The sequence below is a fragment of the Oreochromis niloticus genome, linkage group LG1, assembly GCF_001858045.2.
Source record: "Oreochromis niloticus isolate F11D_XX linkage group LG1, O_niloticus_UMD_NMBU, whole genome shotgun sequence".
Taxonomy (NCBI): domain Eukaryota; kingdom Metazoa; phylum Chordata; class Actinopteri; order Cichliformes; family Cichlidae; genus Oreochromis; species Oreochromis niloticus.
In genome coordinates, this window is record NC_031965.2 from 7,909,124 (window position 1) to 7,924,808 (window position 15,685).

The following is a 15,685-nucleotide window of genomic DNA, read 5'->3' on the forward strand; positions in this document are numbered from 1 at the left end:
GAGTTTTATACATGTAGGTCATACCCATCTCGGGGGCTCGCGTTTCTCATTTTTCTAGGTGGCGCTACTGAGCCAATTTTCCCTGGACATGTCTACGGACATTAAAATACGTAAATTTTCACCAGACCTGACGCGTGTGCAAAATTTCATGAGTTTTCGAGCATGTTTAGGCCCTCAAAAGGCCGATTCATTTGCCGAGATAATAATAATAATAATAATAATAATAATAATAATAATAATAATAATAATAATAAGAAACAGAGCAGATACAATAGGGCCTTCGCACTTTTGTGCTCGGGCCCTAATAAGAAGAAGAAGAAGAAGAAACAGAGCAGATACAATAGGGCCTTCGCACTCTCGGTGCTCGGGCCCTAATAATAATAATAAGAAACAGAGCAGATACAATAGGGCCTTCGCACTTTTGTGCTCGGGCCCTAAAAAAGAACTAAACACAAATAAAATGCACTTCAGCGAAATACTTCTTCTATTTTCCCAAACCACCCGGAGCCGCAAAATAAGGACTAAAGAGCCGCATGCGGCTCCGGAGCCGCGGGTTGCCGACCCCTGGTATAGAGGATAAATAATGGACAGAATCAAAAGAAAGAAGGCACTTTTCCAGTGGCAAAAAAACACATTCTGCTGCAGATGCAGAAATGAGAAAAATTGAGATGAAGCTTAACGTGTTGTGAAACATAACAGAGGTTTAATTAAAGCTGATGTGGTGTGTGGTAACTCTCACCAAGCTAATGGGACTTGATGGGACCACTGAGCTTAACCCAGCTCAGCTCAGCTGTGTAGGGAGGTTTTCATTTCCATGAAAGATCCGTCCCAGACTTTTGGGGGAGTCAGAGCCAGCCTGTTTGTATCACACAAGCGAACTTCCAAGAGCTTTTTACTGAACATATTACAACATAAAGTGAAAAAATACACAAAACCTTTAAATTCCATTAGAAAGCACAATTACAGAAAATTGATGTGCTCGGGAAAGATCCTGCGTTACTGCACTTCTGTAAGTCGTGTACTCTGATTCTTGATCTTTAACAGAGAAAACTTTAAAATGCTGACAGCAAACTTTATGCATTTTTTGACAGCATTGACAGCATTTTTTATGTTGTCATAATTAGAAACTTAACGGGTGACACAAAGGCCAAAGTTATTTTGGGACAGAAGAAAATTAGAATCCTGTGTTATATTTCCTGTCAAAGTCAACACCTTACTGTGAACAAACTGGCAAGAGGACATGAACTGTAGATCAGAATCCCAAGCACAGCTGTGAAGAGCCATAAGGGTCTTCACAGCTGTGCAAACAGGAGATTTTACCTTCTTGTTTTAAACAGGAGGCCAAAGTCCTGTGTTTTGCTTGTATTTTGAAGGCGTATCCAGTCAGTATCCAATTATTCATTTAAATGAGCGTGACTAAAGCCAAACTGACTCTCATCCTTCCAGGCGAGGAGCTACTGAAGCTGGGAGAAGAGGACGAGCAGGGTTGGTGTAAAGGACAGCTGAGCAATGGCCAGATTGGCCTCTACCCCGCCAACTACGTGCAGGTCATTGCTTCCTGATGCCCCTCAACGGTAGAACCACCGTTTTTGAAAACAGCCTGGGTTTTTTTTGTTGCTGACTGTAAGGAAAAAAAAAATTAAGCATTTTTTTGTAAATTCAACCAGTGCAAAGGTTTCCTTTTTCATGATGGATTGTTCAATCAACAAGACGTCAGCAGCACGGTCGATTGGTAGAAGCTTTAGCTTCAGGCAGAGAAGCATCCAGAGGCCTGCCAAACAAACTGTAGACACAGTAAAACATGCATGTTTGTTCTGTCATATCTTTGTTTTCTAAAGGGATGTTTTATTGGACAACACATATTTAGTCAAAAAAGACAAAGACTGGGTGGAGATGACGTGAGCAGCAGCCATCACAGCTGGCTCACTCACAAGATTTCAGTGTAGGTTTTGAGTTTTCTTGGATCCAGCATCTAGGGGCCATCACAGGAACTCCACAGCTTTCTCTGCTCAGCTGTGGTGACTGCTGCTGTTTCAAATGATAAAACCCAGTTAAACACTGACTGTGCCTTAGTTGATAAGGTCTGAAATATACAGTGCCACCCTGCTGTCTGAGCAAGGAATTGCAGCCTGGATGTTTGCAGCGCCACCCTGCTGTGTGACTGAGGAATTACAGCCTGCGTATCTGCAGCATCACCCTACTGTCTGACGGAATTGCACCCTGGATATGTGCAGCACCGCGCTACTGTCTGATCGAGGAATTACAGCCTGCAAATGCGCGACGCTGCCCAGCTTTCTGACTTAGAGATTATAGCTGTCTGCTGTATAATGGCCTCATGGCCTTCGTCTAAACACGGAAGAAATCTTTAAAACTTTGGGTACATTACAGTCAATTTAATTATGCAGGCAGCACTTGATTGGCTTTCATTTAGCTTGATATTTGTGGGCTTTGGTTACTTTTTAGACACTTTTTTTATGTGACAGCTGCTTTTTTTCCCCCCTCATGATTAATCATTAGACTGATCAAAGCAGTAAAGTCAACTGTTTCCTCTGGGTCTTTTTAATCTATACATGGTTTTTTGTTGCTAGTCTGATTTGCTATACTAGGATCACAATGCAAAATCAACTCAGACATCCAAAACCAAAAAGTAATAAGTTAATATTTTGTCTAAGTATGTCAGGTTTGGGGGTTTTTCATGTTTAAATTTGTGTCTTACATACAAGGAAGTCTCTTCTTTCCCTGTTAATCTTATCCCTGCTACAGCTAACCCACATAGATGTTAAAATAGAAGATATTAGATCTACTGCATTGCTCTGTGGATTCTTTCTTTTTCTTTCCATAATTGTAACATATACATATACAGTACCTACAGGGATAAGCAACAATAAAAAGCTTTCTGCAGCTGAATGTTTCACAGAACATCTTTTGTGCTCATTAAAAGGATAAATGCTCATATTATAGCTTATAGCTCCCAAACATCAGAACTCCAGTATCTCAGATTATTAGAGTATTGCATTTCCACTTTGAGTATCTTATTATCACCAGCACAAGGAGGGTAAGCCACAGAAGGTTATGCTGGGAAGGTTGGTTGTTTGGAGTGCTGCGTCAAATCATGTTAATGGGAAACTAAGTGGAAGGGAACAATGTAGGAAAAGAGAACTGGGATGAAATGCCAGTTTTGGGGAGATTTCCCGTTTTCATAAGTTGTTTCTTCAGCAGCACATCCTGCTGAACCTCCTGGCTGGAAACATGCAAATACAATTCAGCACAGGGAAGCATCAGCTTGTTTCTTCATACATCTTATACAATGAAACTAGAACACAAACTGCTGTCCCTGTTGTCATGACAACACTAAGCTTTGCATGTAAAATCCTGCAAACTGGTCTGCGTGTATGACTTTAAAAAATAATCTTTTGATCTGAAACTTCTGCTTACCCTTCACGGCCACTGGAGCATTATGTGGTTAGCCTTTAAGTCCCTCCATGGATGATATTTTCATTGTTTAATGCAGTCACCAGGAGCCCAAACCTTCTAGAGCAGAGTTATCAGGAATCACCAGTAATTAGGTCAAAAAATCTAATTCTACGCTTCATTAAATACATTTTATTCACCAGTCTCTAAACATCAAAGCAACCTTAAAGTTACAGGCATTCAAAATCTACAGGCGAAAGAAATCCACAAAGGCAAAGAGTAGTCAGCAACAGCCTTGTTAAAAGTTATATTAATAAAGGCTAAAGCTAATCTTTGCTACAATATAATCTTCTGGCAGCAAACAGTTAGTGAACACTTGATCACATCAACCAGAAACAAATGCATGAGCAGAAAGAATCCTCGCCACACAAGCTGGAGTGTCGCCCTTACGACAGGCCTTGCTTCTTGGCAGTCGGACTGCGATGCCCTCCTCTCATTCGGTGAAGCTGCAGCAGGACAGTGCCAGATAAGTGCACATAAACACATCAAAGATCCAAAACTAGGACATAAATGTGGAAAATTTAAAAAAAATCCTGTGTAATCCATTTTCATTTCTAACCTGTCAAAAATGCCACGATAAAAGAAGTGTTCAAATTAGAGCTGGGCGATATGACCCAAAATTCATATCTCGATATTTTTTAGCTGGATGGCGATATAAGATATATATCTCAATATTTTTTTAAAGCCATAAAGTAAGAACAAAAAGAGTTCTTAGTCAAAGCTGTGTCCCAGATGTCACACAGGCACTTTTATTAACATACAGCATAGATGTACATGAAAAAAAACTACTCAAAAATAAATTATGAGCATTTATTAAATAATGATGCTCTATAAATAAAAGAAAACTATGTTGTTTTGTGCATAACAAAGAGCTCACAATTGTGCAGTCAAAATGTAAACTAAAAGACGCGGAGCATAATAACATAGACAGATTTCACAGCTGCTCTGTTCCCAACTTCTACTGCGTGACTGACAGCCTGGAGTTTGAAATCCGCTTCGTAACCATGTCTCTGAACAGGTGCCATTTATGGTCCTTATACACACACAATACGGTAATATTACGTTGAAGCACAGTATGTATCACTCCGCGAGGCTCCTCGGTAGCCGTAATGCTCCGACAATCCATCAAGCGGTGCAGCTCCGTAGCTTACCAAAGTCGAACTAAAACATTTTTTGACAGATTGCTGAGCGCTGTGTATCACATAAAATCGGTTCGCGGTCATCAAGCACAACCAGAATTCATACAAAAGGCGCGCAGTCAACTTTTGAGAAGATGAAAGGATTTCAGGCCGTGCATGGCGTTAGCGTGGCTAGCTCGTTAGCGTGGTTAGCTCGTTAACACGTTGACACCGTCCAGCCCCACGCACGGGGCGATGCGCAGTAACTCATTAATGGAGACTTGCCGTGTCCATCTTGTCGCTGCCTGCAGGTGAAGCGATGGGAGAGGAGGGGGAGTTGTGTTCAGTGAAGGAGAGGTGAGGTCGAGTAACGTTGCGTAAAGACAAAAGTGGACGAAAGAGAGGCAAACTTGCGGCTCCGCAACTATAATTATAACGTAACATAGACTATATCGATATAAAGGATATTGTCACATCTTATATCTCGTATAAAAATATATCGATATTTTTTAAAAAACTCGATATATCGCCCAGCTCCAGTTCAAATTCAATTCAAAGTATATTTAGGAGTATTGTAATGATGTCTTTTTTTCTGTGGCTCACTTTAAAGATGAAACATAAATAGGATCCTGTACAGTAGGGGTGGGGGAACTCCAGCTTCAAGGGCTGGTGTCCTGCAGGTTTTAGATGTGTGCTTGATCCAACACAGCTGATTTAAATGGCTAAATTATCTCTTCAACATGTCTTGCAGTTCTCCAGAGACCTGGTAATGAACTAATCATTTGATTCAGGTGTGTTGACCCAGGATGATATCTAAAACCTGCAGGACACCGGCCCTTGAGGCCTGGAGTTCCTAACCCCTGCTGTACAGCATCCTGCAATGACTCATGACTGTTGTTGAGCTGGCTGTCAAATATACTCAGTGGTCACTTACTTAGCTAAACCTGTTCAGCTGTTTAACACAAATATGTAATCAGTCAACCACATGTGACATGGCTGTGGGAGTGGGTTAACACTGAGGTGGGGTGGTTAGCGCCATCACTTTACGGTAAGAAGGTCCTGGGCTCCATTTAAGTACTACACTTATGTGTAGGTTAGTGATTTTACATTGGTTGTCTGTGCGAATGATTGACTTCCTTCCTGCAACAGATTCTAACGTGCGGTGGAGATGAAGTCAGCCACGGAGGTGTGCAGGTGGATAGCGAATGAGCAACAGCTTTTGACTTTCCAAAAGTACTCATTTATTTACAATATCAAAAATAAAAGTGCCACCTCTACCACACATTACTAAAGCGCACACTAGTCCGCATACACACGGGAGCATCCATTACAGTGAGAGTACGAAGAAGAACAAAAAGGGGGTGACACACCAGTCATGAGACAGAAGGCGCCACCATGTGGTGATACACTGCATTACAACAGCAACTGTTACAAGATTGTCAAACTTGACAGGCTGTATCCCCATTACAGTTGGGATAGGTTCTCTTTCATAGCATTCGTTTCGTGTCTCACTATGGGAACGCCTCCTGCGTGACCTCATCAGAAGCTCAAATACCATTACGCCAGCCCTTACAGGCTGACTAAGTGACGCCCATGTCAGGAAGGGCTGTCCCTATATAATAGGCTGACATAGCGTCAGATGTCATTCAAAAACCTCTTCTTGCTTCTCACAGAAGATTGTAGACAACTGTGCTATAGGGCTTTGGAGCGTGATGTCACGGGAGGGGGGCCACGCCCCCTCCTGCCATGACAGTAGGCCAAGCAAAGCACACGGAAGTGTCAGCTATGGTTCGTACGTGCTGTGTTGTCGGTTGCAACGGTAGATCACACGATTGGGAAGGCAAGAAGCTGGAAAATGGGCTCTCTTTTCATCGTTTCCCCTCCTGGAGGCAATGGGAGGGATGTCATGTATCCGATATTATCCGATCTTGTTGAATATTCATAAAACTGCTGTGTTGCATGTACAGTTCATTGTAAATAATTGTACTTTCTGTAAAGTGGTTTCAATAAAACAGAAAAGAAAAGTATGTTTTGTTTTGTTTTTTATTCAAGATCTGTTCACATGTACTTAGTTTGCATTTCATGTGTATGTACTTGCTATTTACATGGCAACGCACAGCTGGCATCAATCGTGAATCGTTCATCTAGAGAAAATTGGGCAGCTGCTGAGGAGAAGTCAATGGCTGTGTCCGAATTCAGGGGAAGGATGCTTAAAATGCCATATTTGGAGGCAATGACGTCACAGCGACGCGACGAGGACTGTCCGAATTCAAAGAGCACTCATGTGGCGACAAATGTGTCCTACTTTTCCGCGAATTTGAGGATGGTCCGATGTATCCTTCATGTCCTACTATATCCCAGGATTCATTGCGGGTCATAGAGGAGATTTGTTTCTGATAACGATGGTGGTCGAAGCAGGAGAGGAAAACACTTTCAAATGTAAGTATATGAAAATCTGGTTGTACAAAAGTTAAATTGTTATAGCGGTCATTTTGTTAAGCTTTGGGCATCTGCATAGACATGTTTCTTTTCTTTAAAATAACCGTAAACCAGCTTGTATCGGGGGTCACGCGATTTTTCATGTATTGCCGCTTACATACAGCTAATTTTGATTTTTTCGAATTGGTGATATGTTGTGGGGAACAAAGACCAAATGGCTTAATTTATTAAAACGAGGAGAAAACGATCACCTCTTCACTGGGGTGAAGAATTGGGCTGCTACGGCGTGGATGTACAAGATTAAATCAATTTACACATGATATTCATATGAGCAGAGCTGGGCAGTAACGCGTTACTGTAATCCGATTACTTTTTTCAAGTAACGAGTAATGTAAGAGATTACCATTGCAAAAACGGTAATTAGATTACCGTTACTTTCCCGTAGGAACGCTGCGTTACTGCGTTACTAAAACCGTGAGTTTTTTGCGAGAATGTCTCATGATAGTGACGTAAGCGAGTGCGATGTTTGTGACAACAGCTGTCTGCAGATTAACAATGGATAATATATCAAGTACGGGAGAGAGTATGAGCGTGCAGCGTTTAAAGCGTGGACGTACTGACCTTATTTTGAGTTTGATTCCATAAAAAGTGACAAAAACATTAGCGTCTGTTGTGCGTGGGAAGAAAACTTCTTTTTACAGCGAAAAAAACCCCCCTGAACTTCCAAGCAAGCACCGAGTGCGCTACGACTGCAATGGGAAATTGACAGAGAAACTCGCGGAGTCTTCAACTGACCGCTGCGGCACACCTGCACCAGGGTAAACCTCCGCCTACCCCAGTCCTGCTTTACAGGTGAAAATAGAGCAACTAGCCTTTGACTTTATTTATTTTTTGCTGTGTTTTACTTGCATCTATTTGAAAGAGTGAGTGTAAACACAAAAAAATATTTTATTTTATGTGCTGGAATGTGCAGAAAATAGGTTTAAATGTTAAACAAATTTCTTCCAGTCAGAGAATGTTGCATATAATTTAATTTTTGCTTGATGCATAAAGTTAAAAGATTAAAACTAATAAAACAAGTTTTAAAAAGAGACATTTCCATTTGATTACATTTTGTATGATGGATTATGCAGAAAAAGTAGAATTGGGCTGAAAGATCTATCGCTTTATCACCTATTCAGGTTGTAAATTGTGTTTTTAAAAAGTAACTAAGTAACTAAGTAATTAATTACTTTTGAAAATAAGTAATCAGTAAAGTAACGGGATTACTTTTTGGGGGAAGTAATCAGTAATTAGTTACTGATTACTTTTTTCAAGTAACTTGACCAACACTGCATATGAGTACGGTCCTATTAACCCTCATGCTGTACAGCAGCGGTCCCCAACCTTTTTTGCGCCACAGACCGGTTTATGTCAGACATGGAGCGGCCTTTAAGGTATCGTGGATAAATACAACCACATAAAATGATCCGACCAAGACAAAAACTGTGGTATTTTGTAAATATAATAATAAACGTGAATGTACTGTGTAATTGTGTAACTTTATTTGCAGCATCCTCCTGAAAATGCGCCAATATTGACAGTAACATCCTCCTCTCTGCCGCTTAATGCTCTCTGGTTGCTATGGTAACGTGTAAATATTTCTTTGAAAATAAGACACACAACTACAACAAGGGAAAGACTCAGGGAAACCGAGTTAACGATAAAACCCCTGAAAACCATAAATTTCACACCGGAGCCTTAACTCTCGTGGCCCGGTACCAAACGACTCACGGACCGCTGCTGTACAGAACCTGTGATGTCCAGACGGTATTCCTCTGGTGTTCTGCTGTGAAAGCCTTTGGGCTTAGGGATTAACATAGTTGCCATGGTGTCCTTTCTTCTCTTATTTGTTGTGTGTGATCAGGACAATTCTGGAGAAGATGGGCCTGCAGGGGAAAGTCACCCCCTTGCAGGCCAGAAGACATGAGATAACTTTAAAGAATACAACGTACGTATGTGTGTTATCAAGAAGATAATTCTCAAGAACACAAGTTAATAAATGTGCAATTACTAAGAGTTGTTGTGGTGTTTTTATTTGCCTGCTGTCATTTTTGATTTCCTCTGCCTTTAGGATTGCAAGTATCCAGGCTCAGGAGAGGGGGTCAGTGGGAAGCCCACTGCTGCTACTTGGCCCTGGTTTGCCCTCATGGATGAGGTGATAGGATAGATGCCTTTCATTAAGCCTCCTGTCCTAATTTCCTCTCTCCCTGAGCACACTCCAGGGCCAAGCGTAGCAGTGGGTGACCAAAACGACAGCGATGATGAAGCGGCTCAGCCACCTACGACAGGGAGAAAGAGGAAAAGAGACAGGGATGATGAGCTGCTAGACCTCATCAGAGAGGACATGAGGCAACAAAGAGAGGCTGAGGAGAGGAGAGCAGGGAGAAGACGGACAGACTGTTTTCACTTCTAGAAAGATTAGTTCCCAAATGAGTTATGTATTGAGAAATTTATTTATTTGAATATATTTGTTACATTGTTATATGTGTTGCATTAGTTTAAAGGTTTTATGTTATTAATAAATTGATTCAAACAAACAGTAATTGTCACTGAACTTAATTTGATTTACAGGCATTTGTAACATGTATGAACATAACGCTAACTTTGAACAGTATTGCTTGGATATTTATTTGATAGCAATAAAGTAAATAACAATAACAATTAAACAAGAATATTTCAAATACACAGTATGTAAAGATGGAAAAACAATATTTTCAGTTGTTCACACAGGATTAACCTGAGTGACCTGTTCCTGGACCGTTTCTTTAACAACTGTAATAGATTACAGGAAGTCTCTGGCAGTGTTGCTGAATCTGCCCGAGCAAGATTAGACGTGGATGGGCTGCTGCAACTGAGACCTGCGGTTTGTCTTTTCTGGTCGGCGAGTGGAGAATCACACAGGGTGGTCTGTAAAGAGAGCTTTAGGATGCTTCCTCCCACTGTCCACTGCATCGTCCATCCACAGGGTTTGCAGGGCCGGTTCACTCATGGCTGCCACACCACTAAGATGTTTTCAGAAATATGCAAGCAGGAGATGGTGGATGCTATTGTAGGATTAAAGAAATTATTTTACGGTTACTGTTCATAACCATCATCTTTATCATAGCATTAATTATCATTTCATCAAAGCATTTATTGAAGCTGTTGGCATTATGTTATAATTTGTATTACAGGGGTTATCATAATCACATATTAACATTTTTATTACAGGTGCAGTTATAACCACTTTAAATCGTTGAGTTAAATCTGTAATCTTAAAAGCTTATATGTTGATTATATTGTTACAGTAAAAGTAGTAGCGGAGCAAAGGCCTGAGTGTATTCAGCAACATATTGCACTAGAGTTTACTTGACAACAGGTGACAGAAGGAGGACAAGTCCATGGGGACCTCAAAGGCCTGAGATCATCACCATATTTGGAAGAGGATGCCAGAAAGGGGAACTTCTGTGTCTGCATTTATCTCTTGAAATTGATCATTGTCTGTAAAAGAGGCAAATAATGTTCTTAAGATGCAAATTATGTGCTTGTAAACGCAAGAGGGGGCGTTATAATACCCTGACGTTATAAAAGCAATCTGAAATGTATTTTTGGGCGGAGATCTACAGCTGATGTTTTGCAGTTTACATCTCCCCACGCTGCGTGTGTTCATTAAAATTAATTGTTTTGACCAAGCTCTTCTGGACCATCATTGTTTTACTCTCGTCCTCAATATCGGACCCTTAACACTATATTATTAGTATAATACTTGTAACAATGTAGCAGACAACAGTTTGATAAAGTGCTATGTAAAAAAACAAACAAACAAAAGATTAGATTCTATACGTTTCAAAGATATTTAGTTTATATATTTTATATGATACAGTACATGTGTGAGAATGACCGATGTTGTGGCAAAAAATGATCGTCTGCCAAAAACTGATTTCCGGTTTTTGCCCTAAACTGATTGCTCGTATTTAACCTGCTATGAATAACTTGTTTGTCTATAATACGTGAAACATGTCAAATGTGTCCCTCATTAGTGATATCAAGTCACCTGCCAGCAGCAACATTCCTGCAACAAGGTAGAAGCTGCAATCAGTTTTTGGCAGTGACTTTTATATATCCTTTATTCATCCAGTTAAAAAAAAAAATCTTATTGACATTAGAAATTTATTTTTTAAGAGTAATCTGGCCAAGAGGACAGCAGACAGCGCAAAAAATATATCAATTGTACCTACATTATAACCAGAGTTATAAAGATACTTGAACAACAGGTAATTATTGTATATATAAAACCTAGTCTATTTAAAGTCTATTTACCAACATACATAAAGATATTACACATATTACACTCGGAAATATTGGAAATCAGTTTTGGCAGGCGAACACTTTTTTGGCACAACGCCGGCAATATTTCAATTATCCGTGTAATTAGCTAAGTAATTCCTAAATGCGTGTAGATTAAAGGAAATTATTTTACCTGGATATGATTGTCTCTGATGAGCCTAAGGTACAAAACGTGCGGGCGACGACGATAAGGTTTTTCTAGCTCCTCGAGAAATAAAATTGTCCAAACAACGGAGCGACATTTCTGGGTCCATTTTAAAGTTTTCGCGCTGTGGCGCTAGCGTTCGGGAAAAACACACAAGTAAGGGCGGAGTTGAAGGCTAGGAGGCTGTCCACAGCCCATCTGTTATGTTGGATAGGGCTTTGGAGCGTGATGTCACGGGAGGTGGGCCACGCCCCCTTCCGCCATGACAGTAGGCTAGACACAGGATACAGCTTCAGCTATGGTTCGTGTTGTGTTGTCAGTTGCAACGTTAGATCACACGATCGTGAAGGCAAGAACCTGGATAATGGGCTCTCTTTTCATCATTTTCCATCCTGGAGGCAACGTGAGGGATGCCATGTATCCGATATTACTAAACAAAGACGTCAGGCTTGCATTGCAGCGGTGAGACGAGCGGATATCGAGTTCTGTGCAATCCCCAGCTTTTTGTTGGTTTGCTCTCCGCATTTTCTTTCCGGTGAGTTCTAAATTAATTCATATCACTCTTAAAAAGGCTTTTAGTGTTATTTTCAATGCGCTGAGGTCATAGATAATGAGATAAAACATGCTAATGTGTGATGCGGCAGAACCACGTCATGTCATCATGTCGACTGAGTAGCTTATGATTTAGCATTATTGCAGACAAACCAGTATATGAAATGGATGTAACAAATCCAGACTGGGCACCAACACTGCACATGGGCCTCTAAAAACATACTAAATTGCTCTCATTGTACACTAATCCGCACATAACTTCCAGATGAATCACACACCTGTCATTGGAATATTGGTGTACATTTACCTTATGTGTATGCACTAATTTTTATCTTACAGGCTTTTGTTATGCAGCTGCAGAGTCTGAAGGTGTGCCCCGTGCAGAAGTAATCGATGAAGACCAACAACAAAATCACCATGTCATGGAGGCAGTGGACAGCAGTTGTGTTGGACAAGTGGAGGTTGAGGTACCAGCTGTAAATGTGGACAGTGGCGATCGGACAGACAGCATCACAGAAGCTAAAGGGCAGACGAAGTATTGTGTGTGCAATGAACAGGGCAGAGCAGAAATAAACACAACACTGCTTGATAAGATTGTTAAGGTTTGCTGTGTTTTGGTGAATATGTGCCCCAGTGTGGTTGTCAAACCAGCGCCAAATGAAACTTGCTCTTGTTGAGTATTCATAAAGCTGTTGTGTTGCATGTGTAGTTCATTATAAACTAGAAAGTGCATTTTCTGAAGAAACTGCAGTGTGAATGCTTGAATCTGAATGTATGCACTGAAATGAATTAATTGCTGAATTTAAGTTGAAAATTTGGAATGAGATGAAAAATACAGAAATTTTAACCTGAAAACAAAAGTGCTGAACTGCTAAAAGCTGACATCCACACAGAAGGAGTTGGAAAATAGCTGAAAATGTTTAAATGTAAATTAGAAAAACCTAAGTAATGAGAAATGAAAATTTAGAATCAGAAAACATCTGAATGAATATTAAAAGTTCATATTCTTTAAATCACTGAATGACTAAAATGTGATCCCTCTACTTGGATCCACACAGTTGAAAAAGTTTACATCTCTGAGCTTTGAAAGACATGCTGTTGGAAAGAGAACATCGATGTCTCCATTTTGAGGGTAAAATGATGGCTGTAGAGCAAACACTGTGGACACAGCAGCAGTTGAAAGAGAAGTGTTTAAGATTAATCTTGGCACAGTGAGAGACAGAGCTCGTTAAGCAGGCAGGTGTGAGCCTGGTTGCTATAGTGACTGCACCCAATGGCTCCATACACACACGCACAGACATGCACCTCACTTTTGCTGCTTAAAATGAACAGAAAAGTTAGGCTGAAACAAATCGTTCCCAAATGAAAAGTACAGGTCCTATTGACGAAATTCTTTCACCGTGAGTGGCAGCAATGTCCAGTCTACCGAATTCTCAGTTTTCATGCCTGTGGAGTTTATTATATGGACGTGGTGACAGTGTAAAAACACCATGCTCTTCTAATTTTCAAACGAACCTTCTGAGCCATTTTAACATTAGAGTCTATGGAGGAGTTGGAGGGAGGAGGCTGTGCTTTGGTGACATTTATGAAAGAACCATAACACCTAGTACAATAGTCAACACATTGGATGAAAGAGGACAGCGATGGCTACGTTTTGGGGGTAAAATCAGACCAGTAGAGCAAACGCTGCGGACACAGCAGCAGTTTTAAAAAATATTTTAAGATTAATTTTTTCGCTCCTCTCACTCTAGCAGTTGAAGCTCTCACTCTAACCTCCAACATTCCGTCCCATACACACCCATTATAAACTCTGAAACGGCTGAAAAAACATCATGAAACTTAAACTGGAACTGAAGAAAAAGTATAATAGATATTGAAAAGATAAATACAAGTTGAATAGTTGAATGTCTTGTCTTCGTTTTAAAGTTTGAATGGTGGCTCTATGTCAATGTATGTGGAAGTAGATACAGTTTAAAAATGAGTAAGTTGAATGAGGCTTTGAAGGGTCTCCCCATTGAAATACATGGGAAATTTTTGTTGAAAAAAGTTAAATAAAACTAGAAAGTGCATTTTCTGAAGAAACTGCAGTGTGAATGCTTGAATCTGAATATATGCACTGAAAAGAATTAATTGCTGAATTTTAAGTTGAAAATGTTGAATGAGATGAAAAATATAGAAATTTTCACCTGAAAACAAAAGTGCTGAACTGCTAAAAGCTGACAAGCACAGAGAAGAAGTTGGAAAATAGCTGAAAATGTTTTAAATGTAAATTAGAAAAACCTGAGTAATGAGAAAAGACTATTTAGAGTCAGAAAACATCTGAATGAATATTAAAAGTTCATATTCTTTGAATCACTGAATGACTAAAATATGATCCCTCCACTTGGATCCACACAGTTTTAAAGCTTTACATCTCTGAGCTTTGAAAGACACGCTGTTGGAAAGAGAAGAACGATGGCTTCGTTTTGAGGGTAAAATGATGGCTGTAGAGCAAACACTGTGGACACAGCAGCTGTTGAAAGAGAAGTGTTCAAGATGAATCTTGGCAGAGTGAGAGAGAGCTCGTTAGGCAGGCAGGTGTGAGCCTGGTTGCTATAGTGACTGAGCCATTGGCTCCATACACACGCACACAGACATGCACCTCACTTTTGCTGCTTAAAATGAACAGAAAAGTCAGCCCCAAACAAATCCTTCCCAAATGAAAAGTACAGGTCGTATTGACAAAATTCTTTCACCGTGAGCGGCAGCAATGTCTAGTCTACCTAATTCTCAGTTTTCATGCCTGTGGAGTTTATTATATGGACGTGGTGACAGTGTAAAGACAGCCTGCTCTTCTGATTTTCAAAGGAACTCTCTGAGCAATTTTAACATTGGAGTCTATGGAGGAGTTGGAGGGAGGAGTCTGTGCTTTGGTGACATTTATGAAAGAACCATAACACCTAGTACAATAGTAAACACATTGGATGAAAGAGGACAGCGATGGCTACGTTTTGAGGGTAAAATCATACCTGGAGACCAAACACCGTGGACACAGCAGCAGTTTTAAAAAAGATTTTAAGATTTATTTTTTTGCTCCTCTCACTCTAGCAGTTCAGCTGTCTCACTCTAGCCCCAACATTCCGTCCCATACACACCCATTATAAACTCTGAAACAGCTGAAAAAACATCATGAAACTTAAACTGGAACTGAAGAAAAAGTATAACAGATATTGAAAAGATAAATACAAGTTGAATAGTTGAATGTCTTGTCTTCGTTTTAAAGTTTGAATGGTGGCTCTATGTCAACGTATGTTGAAGTAGATACAGTTTGAAAATGAGTAAGTTGAATGAGGATTTGAAGGGTCTCCCCATTGAAATACATGGGAAATTTTTGTTGAAAAAAGTTGAATAATTTTAAAAATATAAATGTTATAAATGAGAAAAGTAGAAGCAGTCATGTCCCAAAGAAGAGGAATCTAATGGTGTTTGAATGGTTTTTCTAAGTTGAACGGTTTTGAAGGAGATACAGTACAAAAAACGTACGGAATATATAATAAAATATAATAATAATAAAGATTAGAAGAACAATACTGTGAATGCTTTTACAAGCATT

At 40.0% G+C, this 15,685-nt stretch overlaps 1 protein-coding gene across 1 annotated transcript in view; it reads left to right on the top strand.

Annotated features, from left to right (window-relative positions):
- Positions 1–2,901, top strand: part of pacsin3 (protein kinase C and casein kinase substrate in neurons 3) — a gene marked incomplete in the record, with an annotated part of 45,718 nt that extends 42,817 nt beyond the window's left edge. The window contains 1 exon segment of the mRNA XM_025898463.1: positions 1,447–2,901. Within this exon segment, the coding sequence (XP_025754248.1) occupies positions 1,447–1,562 (116 nt within the window).
- Positions 2,902–15,685: the final 12,784 nt, after the last annotated feature.